At 42.8% G+C, this 13,714-nt stretch overlaps 1 protein-coding gene across 1 annotated transcript in view; it reads left to right on the forward strand.

The window, feature by feature from the left end:
- Nucleotides 1-7,394: 7,394 nt before the first annotated feature.
- Nucleotides 7,395-13,714, forward strand: part of myom3 (myomesin 3) — a 50,894-nt gene continuing 44,574 nt past the window's right edge. Inside the window, exons 1-2 of the mRNA XM_071526199.1 lie at nucleotides 7,395-7,501; nucleotides 13,042-13,146. Coding sequence (XP_071382300.1) covers nucleotides 7,395-7,501; nucleotides 13,042-13,146 — 212 coding nt within the window. The remainder of the gene's footprint in view (nucleotides 7,502-13,041; nucleotides 13,147-13,714) is intronic.

Here is a 13,714-nt window from a genome sequence, read left to right on the forward strand (position 1 = left end):
CCGGTTGAAGCAGATTGCAAACAGACATTTTCATAAAATTTCCCAACCTTTTTATTTTTTTAACATTAATAATTTCACAGGTTCGACAACTCATAACTTTAAACAAATGTCTACTTTTGCTGTTAATTTTCTTGTCAGTGATTCTTCCCTCTCTTGTTCAGTGCAAATCAGTCAGTCAGTGGCATAACAAGTATGTTGGATATTCCAGACCCCCCAAGCATTCCCTGACCCTCTCACCATTAAAGTATATATGAATACCATGTTTCTGTTCTGCTGCTTGAGAATAACGGCTGAACTACGCTGCCCTTGACATATGAGTGGGCCCTGAACATGCGGAGAGACGAGGACTGACAGATGAACAGGGAGCAGAGGAGGCAGAGTAAAGGAAGATTTAACAGGAGTGCTGGAACTGGCAACGCACCAACAAAGTTCACTGATGTGACTAAAAAAAAATGAATGATGAAATGCATATGTGAAATAGCTCCTCTGAGTAGGAGTAAGTGGGAGGCAGAGAGACAGAGGGATATCGCATCAGAAACAGTCAAGACAATTTTGGGACAACCGCCTCCGAGAGAATCAAACCAGACTTAAAACAGCGAGGAGAAGTGAACCAAGGAAACAAGAGAGGATTCTAACTCTGACAACATACTGAAGGGAAGGAGAGAGAGTGTGAGTGGACGAGGGGGAGTCGAGTCTTGAATTGCAGACATTACATAGGGCCTGTTGTCCAGCTTTTCATCCTCCTCTCTCCCTCTGTCTCCCCACCTGGCTCTTCTTTAGACAGGTGTCTGGACATCTGGGACAGACTTTACCTATAGCTTGCAGCACTGACAGGTTCTTTTCTTTCTGTCTGCCAAAAGGCTCTCTCCCACTCCGACTCTTTCTCCCCTTTCAACTCTCCAAGTCCTGAGAAGACAGGGTGTGAGAGATTGCAGGGAAAACCCTCGTGAGTGCTACGGGGATGATAGAACTGGAATTGGAGAACAGTAGTTCGGATGAACCCTGTGCTTCTGCACAAATAGAATTTCAATCACAGGGGAGGGGGTGTAACTGCCCCGGATCAATGAATATATTGATGCACTGAGAGTCTCGGCCACTTAAGTCATTCCAAGTACCGAGAGCACAGGGAGGCAACTGGGTTTGACCCTTGCACATGGATATTTCAGTTGCTGCCAGCAAAGTAAAAGGACGGCCTTTGATACTTTCACTCACTCAGAATTTATTTTCAATAAAATAATAAACTATCAAAAACCTGTAGGCTATACTGCAATGTGTCCTTCAGACATTACAGTATACAGTGTATTGGTGGATTGTAATTGTACATCATGTTTAAGAGATTCACATTTATGTTTAATGGCTCCTTTGAGATTTGAACTCCAAAGCTTTCTTGATTCGGAGTGTACGCAGTTTTGATGCCCTCATTTATCATATTCTCTTGCATCATTTAAAGAAATATTCCAGCATGGAGAGATAAAGCGAAGAAAAATCCTTTGAGGCAATTATGCCCCTGTCAGACAACGTTTGAAGATGCTGAAATAACTAAACGAAGGGGAATGGATAAGTTTGGATGTCTTATACAGCCGCACGACTATCACCTAACGTTCAGCCTATCTTGGCAGCAACCATCTTTTTCTCCACAGTATCTTTTCTGATAAGGTGGGTAGAATTAACAGGGGCCATTGAAAAATATGCATGCCTCGCTGCTAATGAAGTTCTACTCTGATCTCCAAGTTTGATATAGCACCAAGAAGATCTTTCATGGCTGTTTCTCATTTACTCTCATGAGATAGTGGCAAGAAAAACTGTGCCTATTAAAGGACTGTGTCTATGTTTACACAGTAGAGGGCTAGCTTGAGTTGCTAGTTGAGTTGCTTTGAGTGTGCTTATGTTGCAAGCAATAATTAGAACAATGAGTTGGTTCAGGCAACGCTTAGGGAACATAGGGCAAAGGAAACAGACATGATTCCATTAAGATTTAGTGTGGCTTTTAATGTGATGCACATTTAATATTTAATGTGTTTGAAAGCCACAGTCTAAACCAATGGTTCATACAGCATTATTTATATGTTTGTGTGGTACCTCTGAAGTGATATCACATTTCACATTGGAATAAATACATAAACACACACAATGGCTTTCTATATTTGATGGTTCATCCAATGTTGATGATTGCTCAATGCACATTAGAGAGCAGGCATTGTAATGTTTTGGTGCATCCAGCCGGAAACTCCATTCTACCGGTCTACTTTGACTTGAATTGGCATAACTGGCTCACAATCCCCCATTCAAAGGCACCTACTACCTCTCTCCCAGACCAAATCGCTTGATGGATTGAAGTCTGCATGTAATTGGATGCAATCACTTCGTCCTCCCCCCTTTCCTCTCTTGCATTCTAATGAGCTCTTAATGGGTCCTTGATTAGAAAAAGGCACGAAAACAGCTGTCAAGGCCGGCCAGGAAATGATGGATCATCTTGGAGACTTTGGTGTCCATTAAGGTCTATTCTGGGCCCAATCACAACTAGGTGAGAAGATGAAAAGAAAGTTTAGTGATATTAAGTTCCCACCGAGACAAATCCCGGTGGAACCTTTGCTGCCATCTCCAAAGTGGCTGATGACTGTTGAGGACTGAGAGGAACTGTGCCAAACAAGAACCTCTTTTTATTTATCTAGTAGTGCAAAGCAGATGCTCAGGGGAAGCATTGATCATGGATCCAATAGGTCACAGTTTATTTCAATCAGGAGAAACTAGGTTGAATGCTCAAATGAAAACTTTATTCAAAAGCGAAACATACTGGAAACTTTTGCATAGGCTTCATCGTGAAACTCCTCCCATTCACAGAGTTAGGAGTACATCCGTGGATGGACGTAGGAATTAGGAAGCCCTGCCCCCCTGGGGAACCAGGAAGCCCTGCCCCCCTGGGAAATCCCTCTGGAGCTTTGACATTGGTGGTGGTGGGGTGGAGGAGGGGCGAAGATAAGCACAGCAACTGGAATGACAGCAGCATACAGCAAAGTTCTGTGAGTACCACAATATTATAGGTGACGTGTACAGTATATACTCCACTTAGATGATTGGCTTTCTGAAAAGAGAGGGAAAGTGTTGGCTAACTGTGATTGGTTCTCTGAAAAAAAGTGTTCATTAACTCTGATTGGGTAAATAGAAAGCATGAATGAAACTAGAGAGAGTTGGGTGGTATTCCTAATTGATCTTACGCATAAACTTAATTTGGATAGTCCAATGCTGATACTCACTGTCAAGTGACTGTGTCACTAACAAGTCCACTGAGTTTCAGGTTATACTCACAATAGTGTGAAAATCGGTCAGTAGTCATTCTCCAATAGTCATTCTCCACACTCATGTCTAGGTTAGGGTTAGAAATAAGGTCGAGTTAGGGTTAGGCTAAGGTCAGGGTTACATAGACCATAGGGATGTAGGAAATAGACAAGTGATATTTTGTTGGCTTTTTGTCACCTGATAGCTTATTGAGTATCAACATCGGACTATCCAAATAAAGTGTTACCTTCTGATGTTATTGTGCGCCAACTTTTTCACCACTAAAAACATGCTATACTCTCAGTGCTTTTCAGCGCCCCCCTTCCAATGTGAGTGTCAAGAAAAAGAAAGCAGTGCTGTAGAGACTAAAGAGATGATCCTGGTGGACCTGCACCCCAAGGCCAGGGTGGCAGAGTCTTTCCTTGGCACAGGAACTAATAAAGGTGGCCCTCAGCTGCTTTGTCCCAGTAGTTATTCTTAGTCTGACTGTCACCGCTGATATATCATGAGAAGAGAAGGCCTGGCAACCCTAGCTTGTATTGTGTGCTGATATTCCAGAGGCAGGTGTGGCCACTAAAGGCTTATAAATAACTGCCCATCCTACCACACAATGCTGTGGCCTTGAATGATGCCTGCCCTCCCAGAAGCCCTGTGTGATGCATACACACGCACGCACACACACACACACACACACACACACACACACATACAGATACACAAATACTCAAGAAATCATACAAGCCTAACAACACTGATGATGGTATTATGATTAAAAAAAAAATCAGGCTTCTTTAAAGTTTTATTTGCAGAGGGAGACAGAATAAAAGAAAACTTTTCAGTGGCACTAAATGAATACCCATCCACCCCCCTTATATACACACACACACACACACACACACACACACACACACACACACACACACACACACACACACACACACACACACACAATCTTAATGAACTCAGCCAGACTGAGCACCCTGTTTAATGAGACAGAACAGTGGACAAGTTCCAGGGACTAATCAAAGATCACTGTAAAAGGAGATGGGGAGAGAGGGAGGAGGGGGGGGGGGAGGGGGGGAATACGAAAAAGGGGATGGCAAATGGGAAGATGCAAAGACGGGAGGGGAGCGAAAGGAGGAGATAAAGAATTAATGGAAAAGGAGAATGAAAGATGGAGTAGAAAAGAAGAATCAGATGGGCAAGTCTCAGGTGCTGCAACAGTCATTATTAACCTTTTTTTTTTTTTAACAAAGAGTCCAAGGCCGGACTTTTAATAAGGATGATTCAGACGGATTGGGTTTCTCAGACTGTCTCCTCAGTCTGCTTAACAGCTGAGTGGCTCCCCTCCGTTCTTTTTCCTTCCTGTTCTCCTCTTCCTCTCTCCCTCTCTCCTCACATCCCTCTTCGCCTCCTCTGCCTTCCCACTTGTCATTTTCCCAGCCTTTCATTTTGTATTCCTCGCACCCAGGTGGGATAGTGCTGAGCGGCCGACATAAATATATATTTCCTTTCATGACAGTTATTGAGCAGACATTTTGTAGTTCTACCGCAGCCAGTTGTTCCCCTGCGGCCCTTCCAGCTGTTCCTTTCAGCTGCTAAGGTCATTCGGTCCAACCTGTCTTATTGTATAGGGAGCTATTGTGTCATCTTTTAGCCGCATGTCTGCAGAGCTGCCTGTAAATCGATCTGACTGGATGGCATTGATCTGTGAGTGTGTGTGTGTTTCTGTGTCTGTAGCAGAAGATTGTGTAATTGCAAAGGGTTGTGTGCATTTATGTGCATCTGTGCATGTGTGTCTGTCTACGCGGTGTAAGGTTGAGTGTGTGTGTGTGTGTGTGTGTGTGTGTGTACAGGGGAGGTGTCACTGGTCTATATTTACCACCTTAAGAATGAGGGAGCATTGTGTTGTCCACATTCTTGGCACTGAAGGACACTTTGTGTCCAGGGTCACCCTCACTGCTTCACTGGCAGAGGCAGAGACAGAGACAGAGGGGTGAGTGAGGTAGACACACAGACACACACACACACACACACAGCGAGAGGTGATACAGGGAGGTGAGACGGCAAGATTGATAGGGTGATCATTTGGGCGAGACAGTAACCGAGGAGAGAGAGACAGAGAGGAGGATCTTGAGGCCCGGTGGACTTACCTGTTTCTTCGAAGACAAGCGTGAGTGGGCTTTTTTAATTCAAGCGTAATCTCTAGGTAGCCATGATGGCATCAAGCTTTACTGCCTTCTCTTACTTAAGGCAGCTTACCAACACATTACACTACCTGATAACCCTCAATGAAATATAAAACCACAACACTAAGCCTTAAAGATTAACCATTCACACACTGTTCTTTTACATCTGCATACTGTGTGTCTTTGTATTGTCAGAGAGGTTTCTTTTCCCCCGTTGCTCCTCTTGAGAGTATTCACATGTTTCTCCGGCTAGTTGAACTTCTTAATGGTCTCGTCTTTTGACGGCCTCAATGCATGTAGCTTTTAATTACTCTCTGGGGATGACATAAAGCAAGCTCCTGTCGTGTTAAGACAATGCTTCCCTCTTCAGCGAACAGAATAACAAATTATTCGTCCCCTTGTTCCTCTGTTTGCCTTTTTTTATGGGACCTGGACGCTGAGCTCTCGTTTCATTTCAGAGACTGAAAACCCTGCTTTCCTTTTCCTCCCTTCTCTCCAGGGGCCCAGAATCCAGGCTTACCCATGGAGACTGATCAATTTTAATGCGCCAGAGGTCGACTTTTCATTAACAGTGTTCAAACAAACCGCTCCCCTTGCACAACAATAAGCCACAAAAGGAAAGCAGCTGGGGAATCAGGAGGCCTGCTAGCCCATTAGCCCTGTTTGCTAACTTGCTGCTATTTTCCACAACGTAATTGAAGGAGATGAGAAGAAATAACACATTACGGTTGTTTATGGTGCTAACACAGGTGGTTGCTAGTGGGAGTGGGTGAATGAAGCTATCACTCAGGCACGACCTGATTCTGTTTGTTGGGCGCGTTCTGCATTCACTTCCCCAGAGCAGCCACATGATTAATGATGGGTAGGGTGTGGGCAGCGGCATGGCGGACCCCAACTGATGAATTATTACTGGCTCAATGGCCCACAAAGGGCCGATTCATTTAACATGAGCCTGAAGCACACCTTCCTCCACACCTACACCTGTCTAACACTCCAATGAAAAGGACATTTATATAACTTGAAGAGTTTCACTCCAAAACATGACATCTACAATTTGAAAAAAAATACATTTTAAAACTTTTGCTTACAAAATAGCTACATTTTTGAGAATAGAATATGCATTTTTAAAGTATTGACTAATGAATTTCAGGTTGCAATTTTCCTCCTATAACATTTTGGAACAAAACCAACTTAGTGTAGTTGCTTAGTGTTTCTGTGTCAGGAGGTTGACATAGAAGTTTGACGTGAGATTCTTTTGACGCAGGCCTTAATTGCATCTGGATAGTGATTCAGAAACGTCATATTATTTATAGCATGCTGCTCTGCCTCTAAATGCACTTCAGTTGCTAATCCCAAAACGCTTCAAGATGTCAGAAGATTTGTGCCCCTTTTTGTAGCCCTAATCTATCAGAGAGCAAAATGGTGCAATTAACATTTTGCATACACTTAGCGCACCCTTTGAGCTCAATTACAATTCTCTAGGGATGAGGCTGGCGACCGATTTTCAATTCTGCACCACCGCGATATGGAATGGCAGTGGTCATTAATTTGCCACCTCAACTATGCTGAGTACTAGGTGTGCAACTGTAAGTTGTCCGCTGAATACAAAGCATAATATAAAGCAGTTACGTCCCTTGCCAAGGCTGAAGTGTCTTTAGTGTGAAGTGGCCATTAATTTGGCAACTCAACTGCACTCGGCCCTAAACATGCAGCTTTAAGTTGTTCCCGATAAGAGTGTCTGTCGAATGCTTATAAAGATAAAGTAGTTATGTTCCTTGCCAAGGCTACAGTGCCTTTAGTGTCTGACTCACTTGCCACCTAGCCTTCCACTACACAGAAGCAGCTGTTTCCTCCTCCTCCTCCTCCACACCGCTCCATCCTCACTGCGAGCTTCCCCTCCCTCCACAGGTGCCAGTTGGGGGGGTCACCATGGAAACCAGGATGGTGATGCAGCGAGAGCAGGAGGAGCAGTTGTCCCAGATGTCTCACAGCATGCAACTGTCCTCCCAGATCAAGAAGAAGACCTTCACTTCCAGGTGCAAACACCGTCTACTCTCACACAGTAGGAAATAGGATAGCCAGTTTGTTTTAAAACCTTTATTTTGGGATTTCGCTGAGAATGCACACTCTTTTTTAAGCACCACCTTGCTTCACATTCATACAGTTACACAGAATCACACCAGGGGCTTCCCAATATAACCACAGTTAAGAGGAATTAGAGGATAAGTGCATTGGTCAGCGGCACCTCGAGGGCAGTTGTTGGGGGAAGGTATAGGTCAATACTCATTCACTTTCACTGCCTACATTTTTCTAGCTTATTTGGAAATTTGAACTAGCTGAAAGTAGTGTTTGTAGCTGTGCTGTCAATATTAGCTTTACAGGAACCACCCATAACACAATACAATGTAGATGTTACAGTAAGCCGAAGACAAGAGATTTGCTTATTCAACAGAAAAGTAATTCATCTGCGGTGACTCTGCTGTAAAATTTTGACACATCATTCAAACATTTCAAATCAAGTGTTTCGGATGTGAGACTCTTAAGTATGCTCAGTGTGTAAGTAGCTGTTCTGATTGATAGCAAATTATAGACCCCAGATCTGTTTTTTGGGGGTTTTTTTTGGATGACATGATGGTTTTATAACCAGAACCAGGCTGGTTATTCTGAGCTTATTGAGACATCACAGCCGTGACATGTTGCCTGCACAACGGTCCACTGGTGGTAGTTGCTTGGCAGAGGCAGACTCACACTCATATTGCATTCACAAACACATACACACTTCGTTTAGACCCTCTCCACCCCAGAGAAGCCAGTCTATCTCTGGTTTTATTAAGTTACCTCTGGATGGGGAAGGGTGGACACTTCAATTCCCAGAAGCCCTGATTCACTACATAGCTCAAACTATTTGTAAACACACCCACACATTTCAATGCACACACACACACACACACACACACACGCACACGCACACGCACACTACAAAATGCAGTCCAGAGGCAGTGAAAGTACTCAATAGGTCAATATTTAATGTCTTACCTCTGTATTTTGTACCGTTTCCTCCTATAATTCACTCTGACATTGTGTTTGGGAGGTTTGCAGCATTTTTCAGCGGTGAAGACACAAATGCACACATACACACACAGGTGGAATTATCGAATTACATTTACTCGAATTACTGTAAGAAAGAACTTTTGTGTGTAGGCTACTTTTTTTTACACACACATTTTTTATAAGTTGGTAATTTTACTTTTACTTATGTACTGACTGAAGTATTGTACTTTGTTACATTTTAAATTGCATCCATTACAGAGCATAGGCTGTCCATGAGCACTACATCAGAAACTGGCCAGTCGTAAACTGCATCTGCATTATGCGCAAACATGAAGGTAACATTAAAGGCTAATTTATACTCCCTTTACGTACGAAAATAAATACGTCAGTTTCAAACGATGTAACCGTCACTGCCCACATACTTCCATGCGTCCTTTACGTTGGCATGGATGTTAAACAATACATCCACTAGAGGGCAGTAGAGAGTCAAAAGTTCAACTAACGTTCAATTCCCATCCAATCTCCTCGTGTTCTGTATCAATTGTTTGTCCCTGTGCCCGGGCGAGGTAACATCATAGATATGTTTATAATTTCTCACCAACTCGTACAACCTCTCGTCAGAGAGTTCCGACATTTTTTAAATGTCTTCGTCATGTCTCGCTGGTCTTGCTGGTCTCGCTTGAACTATTGGCTACACTGCCCCCATGATTTCCAGTGGTACTGCGGTGGTACTGCGGTGGTACTGCTCCGTTTCGTCCGTATCCGTAAGCTTTCAGAAAACGTGCACAAATACAGACGAAATGAACGCAGAGTACGGACAGAAGGCTCCGTCCGTATCTGTATCCGTATTTAACATTGAGCATAATTGAGCCTTAAGTTAGCTAACTACAACATTAAATGCTCATATTTATTCATGAGAGTTTAGTTAGCATTAGCCAAAAAGCCATACTTACAGCAGTAGACTATTATTGGTTTGTGTTTGCCTGTTTGTTGACTAGCTAGCGTGCTAATCTTGCTAGCTGGCAGGATAGCTAATAGCAAAAGCAGCATCAATACAGTAACACTGTTGAATGATGGGAATGGACATGGATGGGAATGTCTTTCAAAATCTTATTTTGCTTATAACACTCAAGTCTATAAAAAACGTGCATGTGAGTTAACAGTAATCAAAGTGAATCTTGCCTCTCCCTAGCACGGTGCATAATGTCTATAACCTACCAATGACGTTGCATATTTTCACGTGGCATCTTCATCTTATTCTGTCTTCAACCTGCATCTTACGTGAGCTACTACACACTCACAATTAAGCAAAATAACACTACTTGAGTAGAAAAGGATGATATTTCTATCGCTGTACACTCTCACTCACATGCAGTGCCTAATGACACTGTGGCAGAAGAGAAGTAAGAATTAAACGGGCACACCAATGTCCTTAACACCTAGCAGTGAGATCTAATAGGGATCACTGCTAGCCTGCCCTGAGGTTATGAAGTCAAATTTGCCTTCATTTTCACAGGCCCCAGTTTCTGCAGCGAGTTATTAAATTAAGCTAACCTGTGGGTCCACAATCTGCATGGCAGAATAACGGGAATTGGACATATTTTTCTCCTGGGGGATGATGAAAATAAGCAATTATTCTATCAAGCTCAGTTCTGCTGAGCTTAGAAGTTGTGTCTCCCTCTTAAAACTCCCTCTGTGTGTGAGAGCAGGTGCGTTGTGAATATTAGACGCAGGACAACCACAGAGGGAGCAGGCTCAAATTTATCTCTATACGTTAGCTGGAGCAAGCTTGCCTCTAGGTAGGTTCAGGAAACAATACCGCTAATGAAGGGAAAAGTTTCTGTCTCCCGGAAGAGTTTTATTGTACTTTTTGTACTGTAGCTTGTAGTTAGATCTATTCTTAGTCCCAGATGTCGACATGTATAATACTACAGTGAGTGCAGATCATCCATTAACTCGTCCAGTGCCTCTCTGAAGTCTTCCTCTTTTCTCATTTCTTTCATTTCCTCCTGCAAGTTAAACCTTAATATTTTGAGGAAGCCTGGTGTTTATTATGGCACTATCCTGCCTCCATTCCCCTGCACATAGTGGTAGTATAAGCTCTTTCCAAAGTGTTTGTTTGCTCTGTGTGTGTGTGTGTGTGTGTGTGTGTGTGTGTGTGTGTGTGTGTGTGTGTGTGTGTGTATGTTCATGTTCATATGCATGCCTGTTCATGTGTGTGTTCATCTGTGTACATGTCTGTAGGCTGTATCTTGAGTGATACTGCCCAGCCGCAGGCTCTGTGCTACATTATTCAACGGCCCAGGTCTCTCAGCAAACACGCAACGGGAACCAAAAACAAAGGGGAAGAGAAAAACAAGACAGCAAAAGCAGAAGTTATTCTCTGAGCACCGTGAAATGGGGAAATTTCCCAGCTTATAAACAAAAGAAAACGAGAAGTCACATCAATTTGCATTGTCATTTGTAAGACGGCTTGTTGAAAGCTATGCCTGAGGCTTTATGTTAGCAGCAACGGTAGCTGGGGGTTCTGTAACACACACCTGGGTGAATATCAATATCAGCACACAAACTAACAGAGTTATACACAAGCATACTGTAGCGATATACCTAATAATACTTTGGGAATAAGAAAAGCATTCAGACTGAAAATATCCTTTCATTGTTGCTGTAATTACTCTTGTTAAAAGTGCAATAGTCCTTTGTGGATAAAAGGGGAACAAAAGTTAACGCCTCTCCTATTACAAAAATGCCTTTCAGCTTCATTGTCTCAAGTGACCTTGTCGCTAACAACAAATATAAACTCCTGTTTATAGGGGCGCACATGGAAAAGGTCAGCTCAGTTTATTGTTGGTGCCTTAAATGGATAGCTCAGGCTTCAGTGTAGGCTTACACGTGTGTGTGTGTGTGTGTGTGTGTGTGTGTTTATGTGTGTCTATGTGGCCATGATGAAGAGACTACTTAAAGTTGCCGCAGGGAAAGAAGAACTGGCAACGCTTTTGATTTAGAAACACTTTATGTCTGCAGTGACTGTTTGGCTCATCAAGTGAACTGGAACACAGACTACTCTACCATTATATTTAGGTCCGTGCCAGTGACACAGTGAGGATAAAAAATTGAACATGGCAGATTATTACATGCTATGATGCCACGACAATTGAAATCGGCATTGTACAATGAATGAACTGTTGCCCCCGATCCATAACCTTTGACCCATATGAAACAAAGATCATAAACTATCTTCCTCGTTATTGTCTCATGCTCATTTCAGCAACCCTTGTTCCTCTTGCTGATATAACCTCCCTGTAGACAATAGCATGTGTGTTTACGCACCAGTAAGGAAAAGGGGAACGTTGCGTTGAAGAAGTAGAAGCAGCTGATGATGATCATCACATTTCTCGCACTTGAGAGAAAACAGGTCATCCGCTGCACTGCTTGGCGAGCGTGATTAGGCCAGGACCCCCCATGTGGGAGGCAGCTATGGACCACATAGGTCTCATCCAGCTGCAGTATTTTTGTCCAAAGAAAACAGAACTGCGAGGAGTGTTAACAACATTGAACACAGTGTTCCTTATTCAAAATAAGCTGAAACGTCCACCTACACAATTTCTGCACAATAGCTATAGCTGTAAATGCATATAAAACATAAAAACCTAGCCAGTGTTGATAGGACTGCCACAGAAATTTATATCTTGATCTCTAACTTGCATCTCTCATTCTTGTCTCAGGATGAAAGTTGAAATCACAACACCTTCACAAAGTTGACCATTTTGCATAAGTGCCCTATTTTAATGTAAGCAAGGTGGAACACGCAATTTTCTTTGCAAGATTTGAACAGTGGAAGTGCCTGTTGACATACTGAGCAGTGACAAATCAATGCTGTGCCACACACTGAGCTTGCTTAGGCCTGTAGGGCTGCGGGGATTGACAGAGGGTATTAGTGTGACAAACAGCGTTGACATCATATTTCAAAGAGGGCCTGTCTTTCATGGATCCTTGCAGTTTATGTTGCTTTGTTTGATTTTGGTTTGTCACTGTTTGTCTTGCTGGCTCTTCAGAAGGGAAAGAGGAGACAGAAGATATCCATTAAAGCAGTTTTCTGTCTGGAGATCAGATAGGAGTTGCCAGTTTTAAACTGAATCCCCAGAGTGCTTGAATAAATCAAAGCTCATGCATATTATGTTTGCCTACATTAGCAGCGCTCCCTCTGATGTATGGCCTCCCCTACTGTTCACATGGAGAATAGGAGAGCCGCTGCTGCTTTCTAGTGGCTGAGGAGAATAATGGTCTGATGAATTTCTAATTGGATAATGCGCTGTACCATGTCAAACTTGTTAATAAGCAAGTTAATATGAGCACTCTTTCCATCCATCAATAAAACAAAAGATCAGTGTGGGGAGTGACAAGGTGTGAATATTTATTTGGCCATATTTCACCTTTATTATTCGATGATATCTACAACATCCTCCATTAATCAGGCATGCCTTTGCTGTGTTTTTTTTTCTCCAATGTTCTCCTGATGTAACAGTGATGAAGAGGCCTCCTATGCTGATTTCTATCCCATCATCTCCGGTGACCTGATGTCCGTCAAGGAGATCCTGAACATCGGCAAGTTCCCCCGCCACAGGACATGGTATGGTGAGAGTTCAGATCCAACACAATAGATGGCAAATGGTTTTAGAAATCATTAACAAGGCTAACATGCTAGTAACACATCTTATCCTACAAATATAGCCTACCTTATAAATGTTTTTTAATAGGCAACAAATTCACATATTTTAGAGCAATTTGTAATCAGTATAGAAAAATGACTCACACTAAATGGATGCAATAGATGTCCCAGTTGATAACTGAAATAATGCAGCAAAAGCAGTAAAGATGCTTGAAACACTTTTTTCAAGACAACACAGTCAAATTTCTTTCGCATAGCAACAGCCAAAGTTCCCAACAACAAATCAGTCGCACCACAGGGCAAATTCAAATCGTCTCCATCTGCAGTACTCAGGCACAATGGCGTCTCTGGCACAATTTGTTTCCAGTTTTTTTTCCCTGAGTCATCCATGCCCGCTGCCATTTTGCATCTCTCCTTCATATGCATATAAGAAAGACTGAGAGCGAGGCTGCACTTCTCTCCAGAGGACTTCCTTCCTAGATGAGTTGTGCTTGTCATGAACCTCAGTGGGACTCTACTTCATCCCATC

This window comes from Centroberyx affinis, unplaced genomic scaffold (genome assembly GCF_046629955.1).
Source record: "Centroberyx affinis isolate AG114_WGS23_722 - 3 ecotype Tasmania unplaced genomic scaffold, CSIRO-AGI_Caff_v1 ptg001394l_1, whole genome shotgun sequence".
NCBI classification, from domain to species: Eukaryota; Metazoa; Chordata; class Actinopteri; order Beryciformes; family Berycidae; genus Centroberyx; species Centroberyx affinis.